This window comes from Solanum tuberosum, unplaced genomic scaffold (genome assembly GCF_000226075.1).
Source record: "Solanum tuberosum cultivar DM 1-3 516 R44 unplaced genomic scaffold, SolTub_3.0 scf00020, whole genome shotgun sequence".
Taxonomy (NCBI): domain Eukaryota; kingdom Viridiplantae; phylum Streptophyta; class Magnoliopsida; order Solanales; family Solanaceae; genus Solanum; species Solanum tuberosum.
The window spans coordinates 501,945-520,202 of NW_006238946.1; the positions used below are offsets into that span (position 1 = coordinate 501,945).

The 18,258-nt window shown below is 35.7% G+C and overlaps 1 protein-coding gene across 1 annotated transcript; it reads right to left on the reverse strand.

Annotated features, from left to right (window-relative positions):
* Window positions 1-5,288: 5,288 nt before the first annotated feature.
* On the reverse strand, window positions 5,289-7,511 carry LOC102590256 (salicylate carboxymethyltransferase). Its single transcript, XM_006340593.2, has 4 exons — window positions 7,344-7,511; window positions 6,731-7,156; window positions 6,149-6,421; window positions 5,289-5,660 (listed from the first exon to the last, which is right to left on the reverse strand). Exons 1-4 carry the CDS (start codon window positions 7,416-7,418, stop codon window positions 5,328-5,330), a joined length of 1,107 nt encoding a protein of 368 aa, XP_006340655.1. The 5' UTR covers window positions 7,419-7,511; the 3' UTR covers window positions 5,289-5,327.
* Between the last annotated feature and the right edge of the window lie 10,747 nt (window positions 7,512-18,258).

Consider the following 18,258-nt stretch of genomic DNA (forward strand, 5'->3'; position numbering starts at 1 on the left):
GTAGCTCCCATAGTTCAGTCAGACTCTATTGCATTGACCATATTTCAGTACAGTCAGTATTCAGTCTCAGCATGTTATAAATTTGGTCATTGCATCAGTTAGCTCAGTATTCAGTATTTCCAGTATATCATGTTCAGATTATTTCATTGCTTTATTGCTTTGTTCAGTTATATGTTATTTCAGCTTTACTCTATCCTGCATGCTCAGTACCTTTCAAGTACTGACGCATACGTGCGCTACATCTTCTCGTGATGTAGGCTCAGGTTCTTAGCATCCAGATCACGCTTAGATCGGTTCCCGATCTTCAGTTTAGCTTGCAGCAGTGGTGAGTCCTCATTCTTCGAGGACTAGTGACATGTTTATCTAGATTGCTTTTAGTGTTTAGTTTCAGTTTTGCTAGATCTAGTTGGGGCATGTCCCAACATTTCTAGTCAGTTTAGAGGCTTATTTCAGACATAGTTAGATTCAGCTTAGTAATGGATTAATATTTTCTTTGTATTAAACTCATCAGTTTTCATATATCTCAGATATAATATATGGGTATTCCCCATCATTTCAGACTTACTTTATGATTTAGCTTCCGCATCAGTTATTATTATCTTAAGTATGCTCATGATCATGCCAGCAGGGTTAGCTTGGGATCACTTGTGGTCCTAGGTCCCGTGTCCGCGTCTTGGAGGTAGCTTGGGGCGTGACATATACACTATGATCAGAGGTAGTATATTCATAATGAATCCCCTACCTTCTGTGGCACAGGCTTTTTTCCTATTGATTCAGGAGGAGAAACAAAGGGAATTTAAACCTGCTACTCGTATGCCCATGGATTCAACTTCTTTGAGTGTGAACTCCACCAACAATAATAACAGAGGAGTAGGTAGAGCCTGCAGAATAAATTTTTCAACTGAAAATGGCAACTCAGGTAACAACAACAATTATGGAGGAAATTGATCATACTCAGGTGGTAACAATAACAGATGTGTCATAATTTGTGAATTCTGTAAGAAGCAAAGACACACCAAAGAGAAGTGCTACAAGTTACATGGATATCCACCAGGAAATAATATCCTCAATCACAGACAAGTCAATCATAACAATGGACAGCAGTCCAGGAAAAATAATCATCAAAACTTGAAGGGTAGGAGAGTTGTGGCCAATGCTCATGGCACGACACCTGATCATGGGGAAGAATGTTCACAGACCAGCAACAATTCAAATGCTGTTATCACACAAGAACAATATGGTCAGATCATGAATCTACTGCAACACTTCCAAATTGATGGTTAGGAGAGGATTCCAAGACCAATGTTGAGCCTAATAGTTTTGCAGGTATGGTCGTGTGCACTTCTTCTATTGATTTTGGTAATACTTCATGCAAATGTTTTAGATCAAATATTGATTTATGGATCATTGACTCATGAGCATCAAACCATATGGCTTTTAATAAAACCTCTCTAACCAATATCCAAACTCTACCTTATCTTATACTTGTTTCTCTTCCTAATGGATATAAGGTCAAAGTGACAGAATATGGTGATGCATCCATTACATCTAAGATTGTTTTACATAATGTATTATATGTTCCTTCTTTCAAGTACAATCTTATTTCTGTTCACTCGCTATCATCTTCAATGAAGTGTATAGTCTTATTCACTGATACAACTTGTATATTACAGGCCCCTTCAGTGAAGAGGCCTCAGGTAATTGGTAGTAGCAAGGATGGCATTTACTACATGTGTGGAAGGTGCTTGAAGAATAATGATGATGCCAATATGGCTTTCATGTGTAGTTGTTTGTCTCATAAAAGTTTTTCCTTTCAAGTTTCAACTTGTAATGAGTCATGTATTAGGAAATGTGATGTGATCAACACTCGAAAAGTTCACTCTCATTCTGATCCAGTTTTTGATTCTTTTGTAGTTCCTGATACTTTTCTTTGTTCCTCTACTTTCAATAATACAAATGTGTTGAATAGTGATACATCTCTTGCATCTTCTAGAAATGGTGTAGATTTATTATGGCATAATAGACTTGGTCTGTACCCTTTGTAAAAATGAGGAATATGCCTACCATTCCAATCAAATTTTCTCCAAAACAACCTTTCATGTGCACCATATACCCTATGGCAAGACAAACCAGATTACCTTTTGATCATAGCACCAACCAATCCAAAGCTATTTTTGATCTATTACATGTTGATCTATGGGGACCATACCATGTGTCTACATATAATAATTACAAATATTTTATCACCCTTGTGGATGATTATAGCAGAGCTACATGGACACACTTGTTGAGCACTAAAATTAATGCCTTATCAGTCATTCAGATCTTCACAAACATGGTAGAGAACCAGTTCCAAACAATCATTAAGTGCATCAGATCCGATAATGGACTATAGTTCAACAATGCTGAAACAAATAAATTCCTCCAAAGTAAAGGTATCACACATCAGAAGAGTTGTCCCTATACTCCACAACAAAACAACATAGCAGAGAGAAAACACAAGTACTTACTAGAAACAGCCAGAGCTCTTTTATTCCAATCCAAACTGCCTGTGAGATACTAGGGTGAATGTATTCTTACAGCCACATATCTCATAAACAGACTTCCTTCCATTTTTCTTAAAAACAAATGTTCTTATGAAGTATTATACAAACAAAAACGAAAATACAATTAACTTAGGTCCTTTGGATGCCTTTGCTATCCCACAGTACCTAAAGTCCACAGAGACAAGCTTGAACCAAGAACCACACCTCACATTTTTATAGGATATCCTTCTGGAAATAAAAGGGTACAAAGTAATTAGTCTTGCAAAAAAAAAATACACATTTCTCGAGATGTAGTGTTTCATGAAGGTGTATTTCATTTTGCTATGACTTTAGAAAAGTTTACTTTTTCTTTTGTTTTTAAGTCAATTTTCCCTACTTCTTTTCCTGACTGTACTGATCATTGTGATATATTGTTAAATAATCATTCAGAAGTAATTGATGCTCATAATAATTTGCCATCTCGTCCCCAGTCCATACATACTCCTACACAAATTTCATCACCACCTTTGCCGTCTGTCCACAATGAACCAAATGTTCCCACAGTACCACAAAGAAGATCTCATAGAGAAGTCAAAACACCCCACCATCTCAAGGACTATGTTTTATATCTTCCTATATTAAAAACACCTTCCATTTCCACTTCTTCCAATCCCAGTACTGCCCAGGCTACCCTGTAACTTAATACATTGTTCAATAAACACAATCATATATCTCCTGTAGTCATTGCATCTAACAGTCAAATTTTGGTTGAAAACATATGTTGTGACAGTGAACCATCTTTTTATGAAGAAGCTGCCCTGAGTCCAGCCTGGCAAAAGGCCTTGAACCAAGAATTTGATGCTTTGTATGCCAATAAAACTTGGGACCTGGTTAAGTTACCTACAGGGAAGAAAGTCATTGGCTGTAGATGGGTTTACAAGGTAAAACATAAAGCTTATGGGAGCATAGAGCGGTTCAAAGCTAGATTGGTGGTTAAGGGCTATATTCAGCAAGCTGGAATAGATTATACAGAGACATATTCACCAGTTGTTAAAATGACTACTGTAAGAACCTTGGTAGCCTGTGCTGTGAAAAAGGGTTGGGAAATGTTTCAACTTGATGTCAATAATGCATTTTTGCATGGTGACCTTCATGAGAAGGTGTATATGACAGTACCTCAAGGTCTTGTTATGAGTGAGTCAAGTTTGGTCTGCAGATTAAATAAGTCTTTATATGGCCTTAAACAAGCAAACAGGCAATGGTATGCCAAGTTGACTGAAGCACTATTCCTCAGAGGCTATACACATTCACACCATGATTATTCATTGTTTTACAAGAAATCTGATTCATTAGTGGTCTTTGTGGCAGTCTATGTTGATGACATTGTTCTAACAGGCACATATATTGATGAAATCACACAGCTTAAAGTCTACTTGGACGAGACTTTCAAGATTAAAGATCTTGGCAAACTACATTATTTTTTGGGGCTGGAGATACTCAATACAACAGAAAGGGTACTCATTTCACAAAGGAAGTTTATATTGGATTTATTGAATGAGTATGATTTCTATAATTACAGTTCCCTTTCATCCCCCCTTGATCCTACTATTAAACTTAAGGCCAAGGAAGGAACTCCAATCTCTGATCCTACCTATTACAGAAAATTGGTAGGCAAGCTAAACTTCCTCACTAATACTAGGCTGGATATAGCTTTTAGTGTCCAACAATTAAGCCAATTCATGCAGGACCCTAGGGCTCCTCACCTGCAAGTTGTTTTCCATTTACTCAGGTACCTGAAGCAAGATCCTACTCTGGGGATTTACATGTCCAATGATCCTGATTGTACTATGAAGGCATACTGTGATTCAGACTGGACAACATGTCCAGATTCTAGGAGATCTGTGAGTGGATACTTAGTTTTGCTTGGAAACAGCCCTATCAGTTGGAAGTCTAAGAAACAAGAAACAAAATCTTTGTCATCTGCCGAGGCAGAGTACAGATCACTTAGGAAAGTGGTAGGGGAACTGGTTTGGTTGCACATACTAGTCACTGAATTGACTATATCCTATTATTTTCCAATTAATGTATATTGTGATAGTCAAGCTGCTATACATATAGCACATAATCCTGTATTCCATGAAAGAACTAAACATATTGAAGTTGATTGCCATTTTGTACGTAATAAGCTGCAAGAAGGATTCATCTCTCTCCAGCATGTAGCCACTACTGAACAACTAGCAGACATCCTCACTAAGGCACTCACTAATATCAAACATGCTGCAGTTCTGAGCAAGTTGGCTGTGAGATCATCACCGTCAACTTGAGGAGGGGTATTGACAATTACAACTACACAACCAATTAATTATTTAGCTAAGCAGTAGTTAGTTAGTTTGTTACTACTCATCAGCTACTTAGTCATAGTGTAGTTTGTTGTGTGGCAATTAGTTAGTTAGGATATTTTCACATCTTTTGAATCTTCTAGAAGAGTCCAATTCACGTGTATATAATGCTACATTGATCAATGAAATAGTGCTAGTTTTCATTCTCTTCAAACACAAAGTCCTTAGCTTTCTTCTCATCAAATGCTATTCATGGCTTCCCTGTTTTGACTCGATTGAGTATTCTCCATTGTTGTATGTTTCGATACATACACTACTAATAATAAAATACGGATCAACTTTCTTTGTGCACTTGATCGGAGGGTAAATCAAATCATCAATTAATTGCAGAGATATACTAGCTAGATGTACAAATTAAACAATTATCACAACGATTTAGCTTAGATTATATACACAGATTTTATTATGGTTTTCGAAGAACGAGAAGGAAAGTGATAGGCCTAATTTCCTCTTTGGCCATTTCTTCATCCACTAACCTACCATATTCCTTAAACAACCCTTGTATAATTGTTTCTCCAAAATGGTGAGCCAGCATTGATTCTTGGATTGATCTAACTGTCATAGCCACCATTGTCCCATAGCTAATGCCTTTTCCAATTGTTTTCTCTATTTCAAACATTTCAAGCCTCTCCACTTCAAAACACCCGTTTTCCCTTGCTACCTCTTCTATTTCTTCCTTGCAAGGTGCATAAAAGTGTACTTCGTAAGAATCAAGCTTTTCCTTTTCCACTTCTCCCTGCAACAATAATGAAAAATTAATACAATCTTCCAAAAAAGCTAGTATTGATGATTATGAAATTTGTTGCTAATCAGTTTCTAAAGAGGTCTTCTGTTGTTTAATAAGATTACTACCGTGTGTGAGACTTTTTTCATTCTTTCACCTCACCTCACTCCCATGACTTGAACATGAAATGGATTTTGCTATAATATCATATAAATTAGGGCATGAGCCTAATTCACACCTAAAAATTTAAGATAAAAAAGAGGAGTATTGCTCAAAGCCTAATGTGGAACTTTTTCCATTCCTGAACAGTTACCATCTTAAATTTTACTCGTCACACTATAAGTGCTCGACATTAAAGTGAGTGACGCATAATGTGTATTATATAATAAGATTAAGTATGTGCATTTAAATTTATTGGCATATCCGGTTAATTCTTCATTTATCAAAACTTTATACAACAGTAAACTATAAATTAATTACTAATGAGTGAGGATTATTACCTTGCTAATTAAATTTGTTAACGCCTGATAGAGGATTTTCCAGAAGAAAGCATTTCCTCTGTCAACATGATTAAAACCTTCTCTTCCTAATAAAATCAGAACCATCTTTCCTCCACTAACCAGCTCATCCGACCGTGATTGGAGAAACAATGACAAATCTTCCTTAAACTGATCAAAGTAAACTTTCGAAACCTCACAAGGACTATTTTCAGATATGTATATGCTATTTTTGTTCAAGGAATTCCCCTGTTCATCGTATAGTCCTCGTGGAACCTAACACAAAAAATATGTAACTAAATAAGCATAAAGAAATAGTTATATATTCATTTAATTACAGTGATTGCTAACCTAGACCTAGAATAATGGAGTACTTAGTATGTTGAGTTACCTTGTAATAATTGTTTTGGTTTAAGCTACTTCGAATAGACATATTTGTTCGTGAAAGAAAAAGAATGACTCTTTTGATCTCAACTTCTTTGCATAAAGTGATTATATATGTTGTCCCCAAATAATATTTATTTTAGGAAAGTCATTTTCAATGTCCCCAAACATGTTAATATTGAAATTGAAGAGACTAATTACCTTAGAAAGCCAGTGCAAACTATAAGAGGAATAGATAAAGTGCAAGCAATGATCTGGAAAAAGTCTTCCATAAAATGAGCCTGGATAAGCAGCTACATATATATTTGAATTAGATCCTTTATTTTCATGACCACTTCCATTTTTCTGCTTTAACCATTGATGAAATTCTGGCAAGGCCTGGAATATTGCGTTGAAGTCGTTCGTGGGAAGGTCGTTTAGAAACACTCGAAACTCCGGTGCTGATTGCTTCAGCTTATTGCTGCTGGTACCTTCGATTTTATCCAGGATGTCTTTAATGTTTGACAAAGTATTAGGTCCTGAGGAACAACCTAAGTCAGCTATGCCTATGCTTTTAGGCTTTGTTGCTAAATAAACTTCTTCCACTGTCTCTAGAGTTATATGCTTCACCATTTCAGATGCCTTCTTCTGCATAAACAAATACTTCATGTGATAAGTCCATATGAAAATAATTTAATTTACAATATTAGTAAGACGCGTGTCACGCCCTAACAATTCACTTATATTGGACCATATATGACATTTTTATTTATTATTATGTGAGGGGAAATGGATGTATTGTGTGGGATGAGTAAAGGAAAGAAAAAAGAGAGACCTGAAGTGAAGAATTCCTGGAATAGCTAGTTTCTCCAACTCCTCCTGTCATGTGGAAGACTTTCTCAACATCCATGGTGATGATGATTGATGAGTTTAATTTCTTCAAGCTTTGCACTCAATTGTGTGTTTGCCATCCCTTTTAAAGCAGAATAAAGGGGTTTTCACTTATTTTGGTGTCATCTCATTAGCTCAAGTCTTATCAAAAGTAGTTGTCAAAATTATTATCTTGAGTGGGAAAAAAACTATTCCTATCTATCACTTTTTCCTGTATCATAAATTTTAAAAGTTTTTTTTTTTTTGTGTTACTAAAGTTTTTGTGTTAAATCAAATACTGTTACGTAAATTTGAGACGGAGGGAGTACTTAAAATTAGTAATAATTTTTTCTTTCTTGGAAAACTTTTGAATGACATACCCATGAGCAACGAGATTACTAAGAGGGTATTCGTCTACTCTAAGCTAAAATCAATCAAACATTACAATTTGACATTCAGCCAATAAATATGTTTTATTTGATCAAAATTTCTACAGTATTATTTTATCCTGGCTATTTTTGAATATGTCTAAAAAAAACTGCTGACTCTCTCCCTATTCCATTCAACCATAGTCAATCTTTTTCATTATATTATATGAGTTGATATTTTCATTGTAATGAATTGAAGAGACTAACACTTGATGTTTTTTAATTACTTTTAATCAGTTGAAGCCAGATAAATTCTAAATACATTTTAACAATTGAAATTTTAGTATTATTCGATCGCATTGATAAGGCTTAAATTTTTAACCACAGAATTCAGCGAAAGCTCACCGAAACCCTTAAATTTGAAGTGCATTTCTTTTCCCATTAGACTATTTTGTGTGTTGCGCAGTTGTTACATCACTTTTTTTTACCATTATCAAAGAATGTGATGTAGGGAAGTGGATGAAATTACTCTTTCTTTTATCAGAGATCTCGAGTTTTGAATATGAAAAAAATTCCAAAAGTGTTTTTCCCTAAATAAACCTTATGTGGCGCGAATTCAAAATAGTCGGGATCCAATGCAGGTACCTGACAACGGATGAAAAAACAAAAAAAAAATACTTCCTCTATTTCAATTTTTGTGACACATTTCGAATTTCAGAATTCAAATAATTTTATCTTTGATCGTACTTTTTTTATATATCTTTTAAATATTTTAAATTTTCAAAGTATCACTTTTTCCTTTATTACATCATATCCAAAACACTTGTCAGAAGGGGTTACAAATTCGAATTCCAAGTACTCTATGAAGGACCAATCAGGATTAAAGCCTTTTTTGTCGCACTTCACTTTTCATATGGATGAATTGAGGACCACGAATTACATCATTGGCGCTGGCCAAACGAATCGTCTTTTTTTATAAAAAATAATAATAATAATGAAAATAGGCTAAGGGAAAGAGAAATGGAGAACGTAATTGGAAAATAAAATATAAATAACTAACCAACTATACTCAAATTATTTTGTGTTTCTTTGCGTGAAGTAACCAAATACAGATCATAATCGAACTGTCTACCACTTTGCCATATATACTCTCTTTCCTCCCCTGTCTTTAGGTTCCAGTTCCACTAAGTACTCTTTTGGCTCGTATTGCATGAACGAACTTAGTTTCAAGTTCAATCACTACTTTTGCTTTTTTGCCAGTTCTGACTCATCTAATGATGCGACAAAAGAAAAAGAAAAGTAATACTTTCCCGTTCATTTTTATTTGTTTACTTTAGACTTGGCATGTTTCTTTCTTTAGATAATAATGAGTAATATGAGTATTTTACTAAAATACTCATATTAATTTATATATGATATTACTCTTGAAAAATAAAATTTTAATATTGTAGACAAGTGAACATCACTTGTTAAGAGGAAGGTGTACAGAGAAGTAATCAAAGGCTCAATAAGCCGAGGTTGCATATCTGTTCATATATATATAATGAATACAAAGGGGAATAGGTAACCTAGTACAACACAAATTACAGATTATAGAGTCCTACAAGTACATGGACTATGAGTCCTAATATGCCCCCTCAATCTGGACGTGGTGACATCACGGACAGATTGTCACGCAAAAAGCAAAAACGGGATGAGGATAATCCCTTTGTAAACATATCAGCAAGCTGTAAGTGAGAAGGCACATATTGGACAACAAGATCCCCTTGAGCAACTTTATCACGAACATAATGATAGTCAATATCAATATGCTTAGACCGATCATGGAATACTGGGTTACGCGACATGTATGTTGAGCTGACGTTGTCACACAACACTCGAATTGGCTCACGAAGATAAAGACCAAGCTCACAGAGAACATGACGAATCCAAGAAGTTTCAGCAACAGTATAGGCAATAGCCCTATACTGAGCCTCTGTAGATGATCTTGAAACTGTGGGTTGTTTCTTCGCACGCCAAGAAATAAGATTGGAACCCAAGAAGACAGCAAAGCCAGTAGTAGAACGCCTACTATCAGGACATCCGGCCCAATCAGCATCAGAATAAGCAACTACAAATGAATTGGATGACGAAGTACGCAAGAAAAGTCCATGGTTAGTAGTACCCTGTAGGTACCTAAAAATACGCTTCACACAATGCAACTCATAGTCCATGTACTTGTAGGACTCTATAATCTGTAATTTGTGTTGTACTAGGTTACCTATTCCCCTTTGTATTCATTATATATATATGAACAGATATGCAACCTCGGCTCATTGAGCCTTTGATTACTTCTCTGTACACCTTCCTCTTAACAAGTGATGTTCACTTGTCTACAATATTAAAATTTTATTTTTCAAGAGTAATATCATATATAAATTAATATGAGTATTTTAGTAAAATACTCATATTACTCATTATTATCTAAAGAAAGAAACATGCCAAGTCTAAAGTAAACAAATAAAAATGAACGGGAAAGTATTACTTTTCTTTTTCTTTTGTCGCATCATTAGATGAGTCAGAACTGGCAAAAAAGCAAAAGTAGTGATTGAACTTGAAACTAAGTTCGTTCATGCAATACGAGCCAAAAGAGTACTTAGTGGAACTGGAACCTAAAGACAGGGGAGGAAAGAGAGTATATATGGCAAAGTGGTAGACAGTTCGATTATGATCTGTATTTGGTTACTTCACGCAAAGAAACACAAAATAATTTGAGTATAGTTGGTTAGTTATTTATATTTTATTTTCCAATTACGTTCTCCATTTCTCTTTCCCTTAGCCTATTTTCATTATTATTATTATTTTTTATAAAAAAAGACGATTCGTTTGGCCAGCGCCAATGATGTAATTCGTGGTCCTCAATTCATCCATATGAAAAGTGAAGTGCGACAAAAAAGGCTTTAATCCTGATTGGTCCTTCATAGAGTACTTGGAATTCGAATTTGTAACCCCTTCTGACAAGTGTTTTGGATATGATGTAATAAAGGAAAAAGTGATACTTTGAAAATTTAAAATATTTAAAAGATATATAAAAAAAGTACGATCAAAGATAAAATTATTTGAATTCTGAAATTCGAAATGTGTCACAAAAATTGAAATAGAGGAAGTATTTTTTTTTTGTTTTTTCATCCGTTGTCAGGTACCTGCATTGGATCCCGACTATTTTGAATGCGCGCCACATAAGGTTTATTTAGGGAAAAACACTTTTGGAATTTTTTTCATATTCAAAACTCGAGATCTCTGATAAAAGAAAGAGTAATTTCATCCACTTCCCTACATCACATTCTTTGATAATGGTAAAAAAAAGTGATGTAACAACTGCGCAACACACAAAATAGTCTAATGGGAAAAGAAATGCACTTCAAATTTAAGGGTTTCGGTGAGCTTTCGCTGAATTCTGTGGTTAAAAATTTAAGCCTTATCAATGCGATCGAATAATACTAAAATTTCAATTGTTAAAATGTATTTAGAATTTATCTGGCTTCAACTGATTAAAAGTAATTAAAAAACATCAAGTGTTAGTCTCTTCAATTCATTACAATGAAAATATCAACTCATATAATATAATGAAAAAGATTGACTATGGTTGAATGGAATAGGGAGAGAGTCAGCAGTTTTTTTTAGACATATTCAAAAATAGCCAGGATAAAATAATACTGTAGAAATTTTGATCAAATAAAACATATTTATTGGCTGAATGTCAAATTGTAATGTTTGATTGATTTTAGCTTAGAGTAGACGAATACCCTCTTAGTAATCTCATGAGTAGTACGAGGGGCATGCATAAATTGAGAAACGACATTCACAACATAGGCAATATCAGGGCAAGTCAAAGTCAAGTATTGAAGTGCACCCACCATACTCCTATATTCACTAGGTTCTGAAAGTAACTCACCATCCATAAGAGAAATAGTAGTGCGAGAAGCTAAAGGTGTACCAACTGGCTTACAAGTATGCATGTGAAACATAAGAAGCAAGTCAGAAATATATTTCTGTTGAGACAAATGAAGGCCGTTGGACGAGCGAACAGCTTGAACACCAAGAAAATAATGCAGATCTCCTAAGTCTTTCATGGCAAATTGACGAGAAAGAAGGCTAATGAACTGATCAAGCAGAGGTGAATAACTACCAGTGAGAATAATATCATCAACATAAAGTAATAGGACAAGGATACCTGAGGAAGAACGATGAACAAACATAGAAGTATCAGATTTACTGCAAGTGAAACCATGAGAAAAGAGAAATGTACTAAAACGATGAAACCATGCTCTTGGGGCCTGTTTTAAACCATAAATCGCTTTGGTCAATTTGCAAACATGATGAGGAAAGTCGGGATGAATGAAACCTGGAGGTTGTTTCATAAAGACTTCCTCCTTAAGAATACCATGTAAAAAGGCATTTTTGACATCTAACTGACGAATAGGCCAAGAGTTAGAAACAGCTAAAGATAGTACAATACGAATAGTAGTAGCCCGAACAACAGGACTAAAAGTCTCATGGTAATCAATACCAGGTTGTTGGTGAAAACCTTGTGCTACAAGACGAGCTTTGTAACGCTCAATTGACCCATCTGAATTATATTTAATACGATAGACCCACTTACTACCGACTAAATTCATGTGTGATTGAAAAGGAACAAGCACCCAAGTTTTATTATCCAACAGAACATTAAATTCATCTGCCATAGCCTGTTGCCATTTAGGATTTTTTGCAGCTTGAGAGAAACAAGAAGGCTCATAATCATGAAGAGCAGCACTCAACGACAATATACTTTTAGGCTTAGAAACACCAGATTTGGAACGAGTTTGCATTTGATGAGTTGTAGTGGTAGATGCGGATGCGGAAGAACTGGTGATAGGCAACACAGTGGATAAAGATGTAGAAATATTATTAGAGCGTGATCCACTAGACGGATCTGTAGGTGGCTCCAGAGTTAATGAGGTAGAACAAGGAGCAGATGGAGGAGAACTAGAAGAAGGAAGGTTAGAGAGAGTTGCGGGTACATGTGGTTGCGGAGTAAATAAAGGCGATGTCACCACAAGAGAATCTGGAGAGATGGATGAAGAAGACACTTTTGAAGGACAAGATAATGCAGTGTACGGAAATACTGACTCATGAAACACAACATGGCGATTAACATAGACACGACCGGATTTGGGATCTAGACAACGATATCCTTTAGAGTTAGATGCATAACCTAGAAAAATGCAATGGATCGAACGAGGTTTAAGCTTGTGAGATACCCGAGCAGAAAGGTTAGGAAAGCATTCACAACCAAAAACTCTAAGAAAATTATAGTCTGGTGATTTATGAAAAAGTTTTTCAAAGGGGGAATGTCCTTGTAAAATAGGTGTTGGCAGTCTATTAATGGTATAAACAGCATAATAGGCAGCATCAACCCAAAATTGTGATGGTAAATTAGCCTCTGCGAGAACAGTACGCACTACTTCAATAATGTGTCGATGTTTCCGTTCAGCAACCCCATTTTGTTGAGGAGTGTCGGGACACGACTTACGAAAGAAAATACCCGAGTTAGAAAAATGTGAGTGCATAGATGTGTTATCAAATTCGCCGCCTCCATCACTTTGAAAAGTCTTTATTTTAGTGTTAAATATGTTCTCTGCAAGTTTTTGAAAAGCACAAAAATGTAAAAACACTTCTGATTTGTTTTTCATAGGGTACAACCATGTAAACCGAGAAAAATCATCAACAAAAACAACATAGTATTTAAATCCCAAGTTTGATAAAACAGGTGATTGCCAAACATCTGAGTGAATAATATCTAAAGGAGAAGAACTACAGTGATCCACCAACTTAAAGGGTAAGCGTTGCGATTTTCCGAGCCGACAAGGGACACAATCACTACGAACAGAATTGAGCAAGCTAATGTAATTATTTTTTCTAAGACAATCTAAAATCTGAACTCCACTATGGCCTAATCTACGATGCCAAATATCTCCAGATTGACGAATAGCAACACATGCTTGAGAATGAGAAGACACTGATGAAGATGCTAGCGGATAAATCAATGCTATGAGAGTTTGACCCGTGGCTTTGTCCTTAACAGAAACGGAAGAATAGTCAAAATCAATGGAACAGTTGTTATCCTTACACAACTTCTTTACAGAAATTAAATTATGACGAAGTTGAGGAACGTGAAACATGGAGTGCAAGTGTAATGGACGAGATATAGAGGGTAACTTAGAATATCCAATGTTTTTAATATCAAGTAAAGTACCATTACCAACCAATACACGATCAAGTAAAGTACCATTACCAACCAATACACGATCAAGACCAGTATAAGGGGATTTTCGCAAAAAATTACCTTCAGATGGGGTCATATGAGCAGACGCAGCAGAGTCAAAGTACCAAGTAGCATCATTTGTTTCACCAACCGACATAGTAGCAAAAGACTTAGGAAGATTATTAGCAACAAAAGCGTGATTGAAACGATTAGTGCATTGTAATGCAGAATGACCAGGATACCCACAAATTTGACAAGAGGTAGAAGACGGGTGCGCTCCTAAGACTTCCGAGGATGGTGATGTTGAGCTAGAAGATTGTGAATTATAAGGAATAGGAGAAACACTACCCATACCTGACGAAGACTGCTCCTGAAAATTATTACGTGGAGAGTTGGATGAAGTAAAATGTTGTTGATTGCGACCACCAAATAAGCCTCGGCCTCTTCCTCCACGACCCCTGCCTCTATACGAGGAAGACCGGTCTTTGCCACGACTCCCTTGAGATGCAGAAGAGGAATTCAAGGATACATTCTGAGCAGCAAAGGCTTGATGAGAGACACCAGAATCTAATTCTTTGAAGCGTTGTAACCTTTGCTCATGAAGCAAAAGTTTGGTGCGAAGTTCTTCAAGAGATAGTTGGCCGGGAAAATGAGTAATGATACCGACTAGTGTGTCATACTCCCTTCCTAACCCAAGAAGGACATGATCAATAAGATCTTGAGAGGAAACAGGAGAGTTAATTGCTGCAAGGGAGTCTGCTATCGTCTTAGCCTCTCGGAGATATTGATCAATAGTCATAGACTCAGATTTGCGCATTGTAGTTAGTTGGCGCTTAAGTTCTATGGATTTGGCCTGACTAGCATCCATAAAGCGTCTATGTAAGGATAGCCAAATATCACGCGAGGTAGGTAACAAGTGAACATCAACAAGGACCTCACGAGACAATGTCGCAAATAACCAAGATCGTACACTTTGATCAACTCTGACCCATGAACGATAGAGTGGGGTAACTTGCTGATTGCCAGAGACATTACATAAAAATTGAGTGGGTTGAGGTGTAGAGCCATCCACAAAGCCAAGAAGTTCATGAGAGATCAACAAGGAGGTGAATTGAGTACGCCAAGTAAGATAATCTTCAACGGAATTAAGTTTTATAGTCACTAAGTTAGTGATATTGGGAACTGCCAAAGCCGCGACAGAGTGGAAGTGAGATGGAATTGTTGGTTCTGTTGTTCCAGCGTAAGGCATACACGAAGGTAGGCTAATCTGGCCTATAGAAGAAGCTAGAAGAATACTTGGCCCAACAGTGTGGAGAGGAAGAGAATGAGAAAAAGAAGGCAGAGGAGGAATTGAAACGGATGAGGGAGATGATCCCGATGAAACAACAGATGTAGATTGGGTAGATGTAGTGTCTGCTGTAGAAAAAGGAAGTGAGACATCTAAAGAGGAGGAAGCTAGCGACTGAGAAGCCATATTATCGGAGAAACTAATGGGACAGAAAAGAAAGTCGTGGACTATTGATTTGTTCTTAGATTTCCCTGAACGTCTGATACCATGTACAGAGAAGTAATCAAAGGCTCAATAAGCCGAGGTTGCATATCTGTTCATATATATATAATGAATACAAAGGGGAATAGGTAACCTAGTACAACACAAATTACAGATTATAGAGTCCTACAAGTACATGGACTATGAGTCCTAATAGAAGGAACCTCACTTGTTAACCCCAAAAATGATGTATCGATAAACATGTCTTAATTAGTGCAAGATTAAGCAAGCAATCATTCATCATTGATGTGGCCCGACCCTTGCCTTATTTGCGCATATATATGTCCTTGTGTTTTGACTCTGAGCAAATTGAATGGGCAATAAGGCCTAGTGTTGTGGCTGTCAAGTGGGTTTCTCATCATGTTGCGCGCTTTATAGTGTTTTCTGTCCTGGACATTTGATTAGACACTCAACTTACCACAAACTCTTATTTTGCTTGTCAATGTATTTAGTGGAGGGGTAGTAAACTAAACAATGTTCTACCAAGTTCTGCAATCCCTGGGTGTCTACACGTGTCATTTGAGGGATTATAAATAACAAAAAAATTGCATCTTTGAATTGGGGTGGGGGTGATAGAGATTCTAATATTGCTTCTGGCCTTTTTGCTAGGCTCATTAATTAATTATCTTTGATAAAAAGATAATCGTAATTAGAGATGTCATTTTTTTTTTGTTATCTACAAGCACGCACTTTATAATGCGGTGGCCATGATTAGTCCTAACTCAGGTGCAGAGTACTATGTCCTTTCTGTAGCAATTGATGTGAATGGAAGGACAAGATTAGTGAAGTTTGAGAAATTGTTATTTGAGTTGTGAGTTATGGACAAACCAATTAAGTAGTACCCCGTCCCTTCCTATATTTTTACTTGTTCAGTATTGACTTGACACCCTTTTAAAAAAGTAATAAATAAAATGATAATTTTATATAACCCTTTCATTATAATAAATCCAATATTTTGAGGAAAAAGAACTCAAGTATTAAATTATCTTTTGTTTTTCTTAATTGAACAAGTAAAAATGAATAATTTTTTTTTTTAGTATATAAACAAATAAAGTGATGGCGTAGTGATTAGTAAAAGAAATTTTAGACCGCACAAAGAGGAAGGATGAAATTAAATAAGCTAATACATAGAAGTGATCCACCAAAGAGCTACGAAAAGAGAGTGTTTCATTTTATTTATTTTTTAATCAGGCCTTGGAGGGAATGCCCGGCCCCCTTCCTTTTCAGGCTTTTGCTTATCCCCACATAATGCTTTGAGCAATCATGTTGTTTGTTTCTTGCCATAGAATGCGCTTGGGCCGTCCGTGCCACCCATTCTACGTACTACTATTAAAACAACGAGTTGTAATTGGGGTATGGACCAATTAGAATGAGGTTTATGAGGATGCAATGTGCATGGCTCTTTACAATCAAACTCAAATGCATGTGGGCGGCTAGTTAATATGATATCTACCACGCTAAGATTGTCCATTTTCAGAAATTCCACAAAGTGGATCTGGAAGGATACGATGTATGCAGACCTTACCATTACTTCCACGAGGTAGAGAAGTTGTTTTTTCCGAAAGACCTCATCTATCACTTCACATAATTTATTATTTAAATCAGTCTATATATATTCGTAGCTACCCGGCCTGGGTTCACAGTTTCACAAGATGTTGGTATTATTCATACTATAGAGGAGACCTCTATCAGACTATCACTCAGTGTCTGTACCAACAATATCTCCTCAAATTGTGGCCCAAGTGAAGTACTCACTCACAATTCACAACGGATGAATTGACCTTGATGGTGAAATTTGTAGGAGAAAATGTTTTGGGAGTATTAAAGTTGCAATATACTCGAATAGTTAGTAATTTCAACTTTATCTCGTATTACCGTGTGAATATGGGGATTTTAATTTTTTGCCGTAAGCTTGGTCATCTTAATTCTTTAGTTTTTCTCACTTTTCATTTTCCTCCGCCCAAAAAATGTAACAAATAGTTTTGATTGTTGAGTTCAACATATGACGACACTTGACTAATTGGATTCGAGCTAAGTCCATATTGTTACATAGATGATATTGTTAGGATATACTATTAACCATGCGTTTTGATATAGTATTATTATTGAACAATTATTTATTCATTTATTCAATTCAATAAAGTGTTACATTAAATAGATCAATTGTCATATACGTGTCCTTAACTTATATAGTAGATGATTTGGTGTATATAGTTTAAGCTTATACACAGAAGATTAAATCATCGGTTCTTATAAGTTAAAAGTTATAGTTCACAATCGTAGATGGAAATTTGGACAAAACCATCAGAAAGATTGTAGCACGAGATTAAATGTAATTTATCTTGATTATGAGAATAGTATAACTCTAACTTCTCGTGCTAGTGCATTTTGTATGTATTGAATGGGACCGAGCAGAGATAGATGTTTTAGACTGACTGATAAAAACGTATTCTCTAAACTGTTAAATGTACTTATATTTTTAATCTTGATATAACGATTATGATCTGTATATATTAATTATCGTTTTGATTTATTAAAAGGTGAGATTCTGAGATGGGTCAATATGTCTGGTAGATTGGATGATGATAATATATATTGGTGAAATAATTAGTTAGTTGATGGAATTCATATCTCAATATAGAGATTGATGATACACCTTTTTATGAGAAACTTATAA

Bases quoted from the DNA above. Each gene is read 5' to 3' on its own strand.
- LOC102590256 (XM_006340593.2), bottom strand. From the start codon at position 7,418: ATGGATGTTGAGAAAGTCTTCCACATGACAGGAGGAGTTGGAGAAACT. The intron at 6,422-6,730 runs GTAATTAGTCTC...TTTTTGTGTTAG, and splicing joins GTTTGCACTGGCTTTCTAAG to GTTCCACGAGGACTATACGA. The intron at 5,661-6,148 runs GTAATAATCCTC...TTATTGTTGCAG, and splicing joins TAACAAATTTAATTAGCAAG to GGAGAAGTGGAAAAGGAAAA.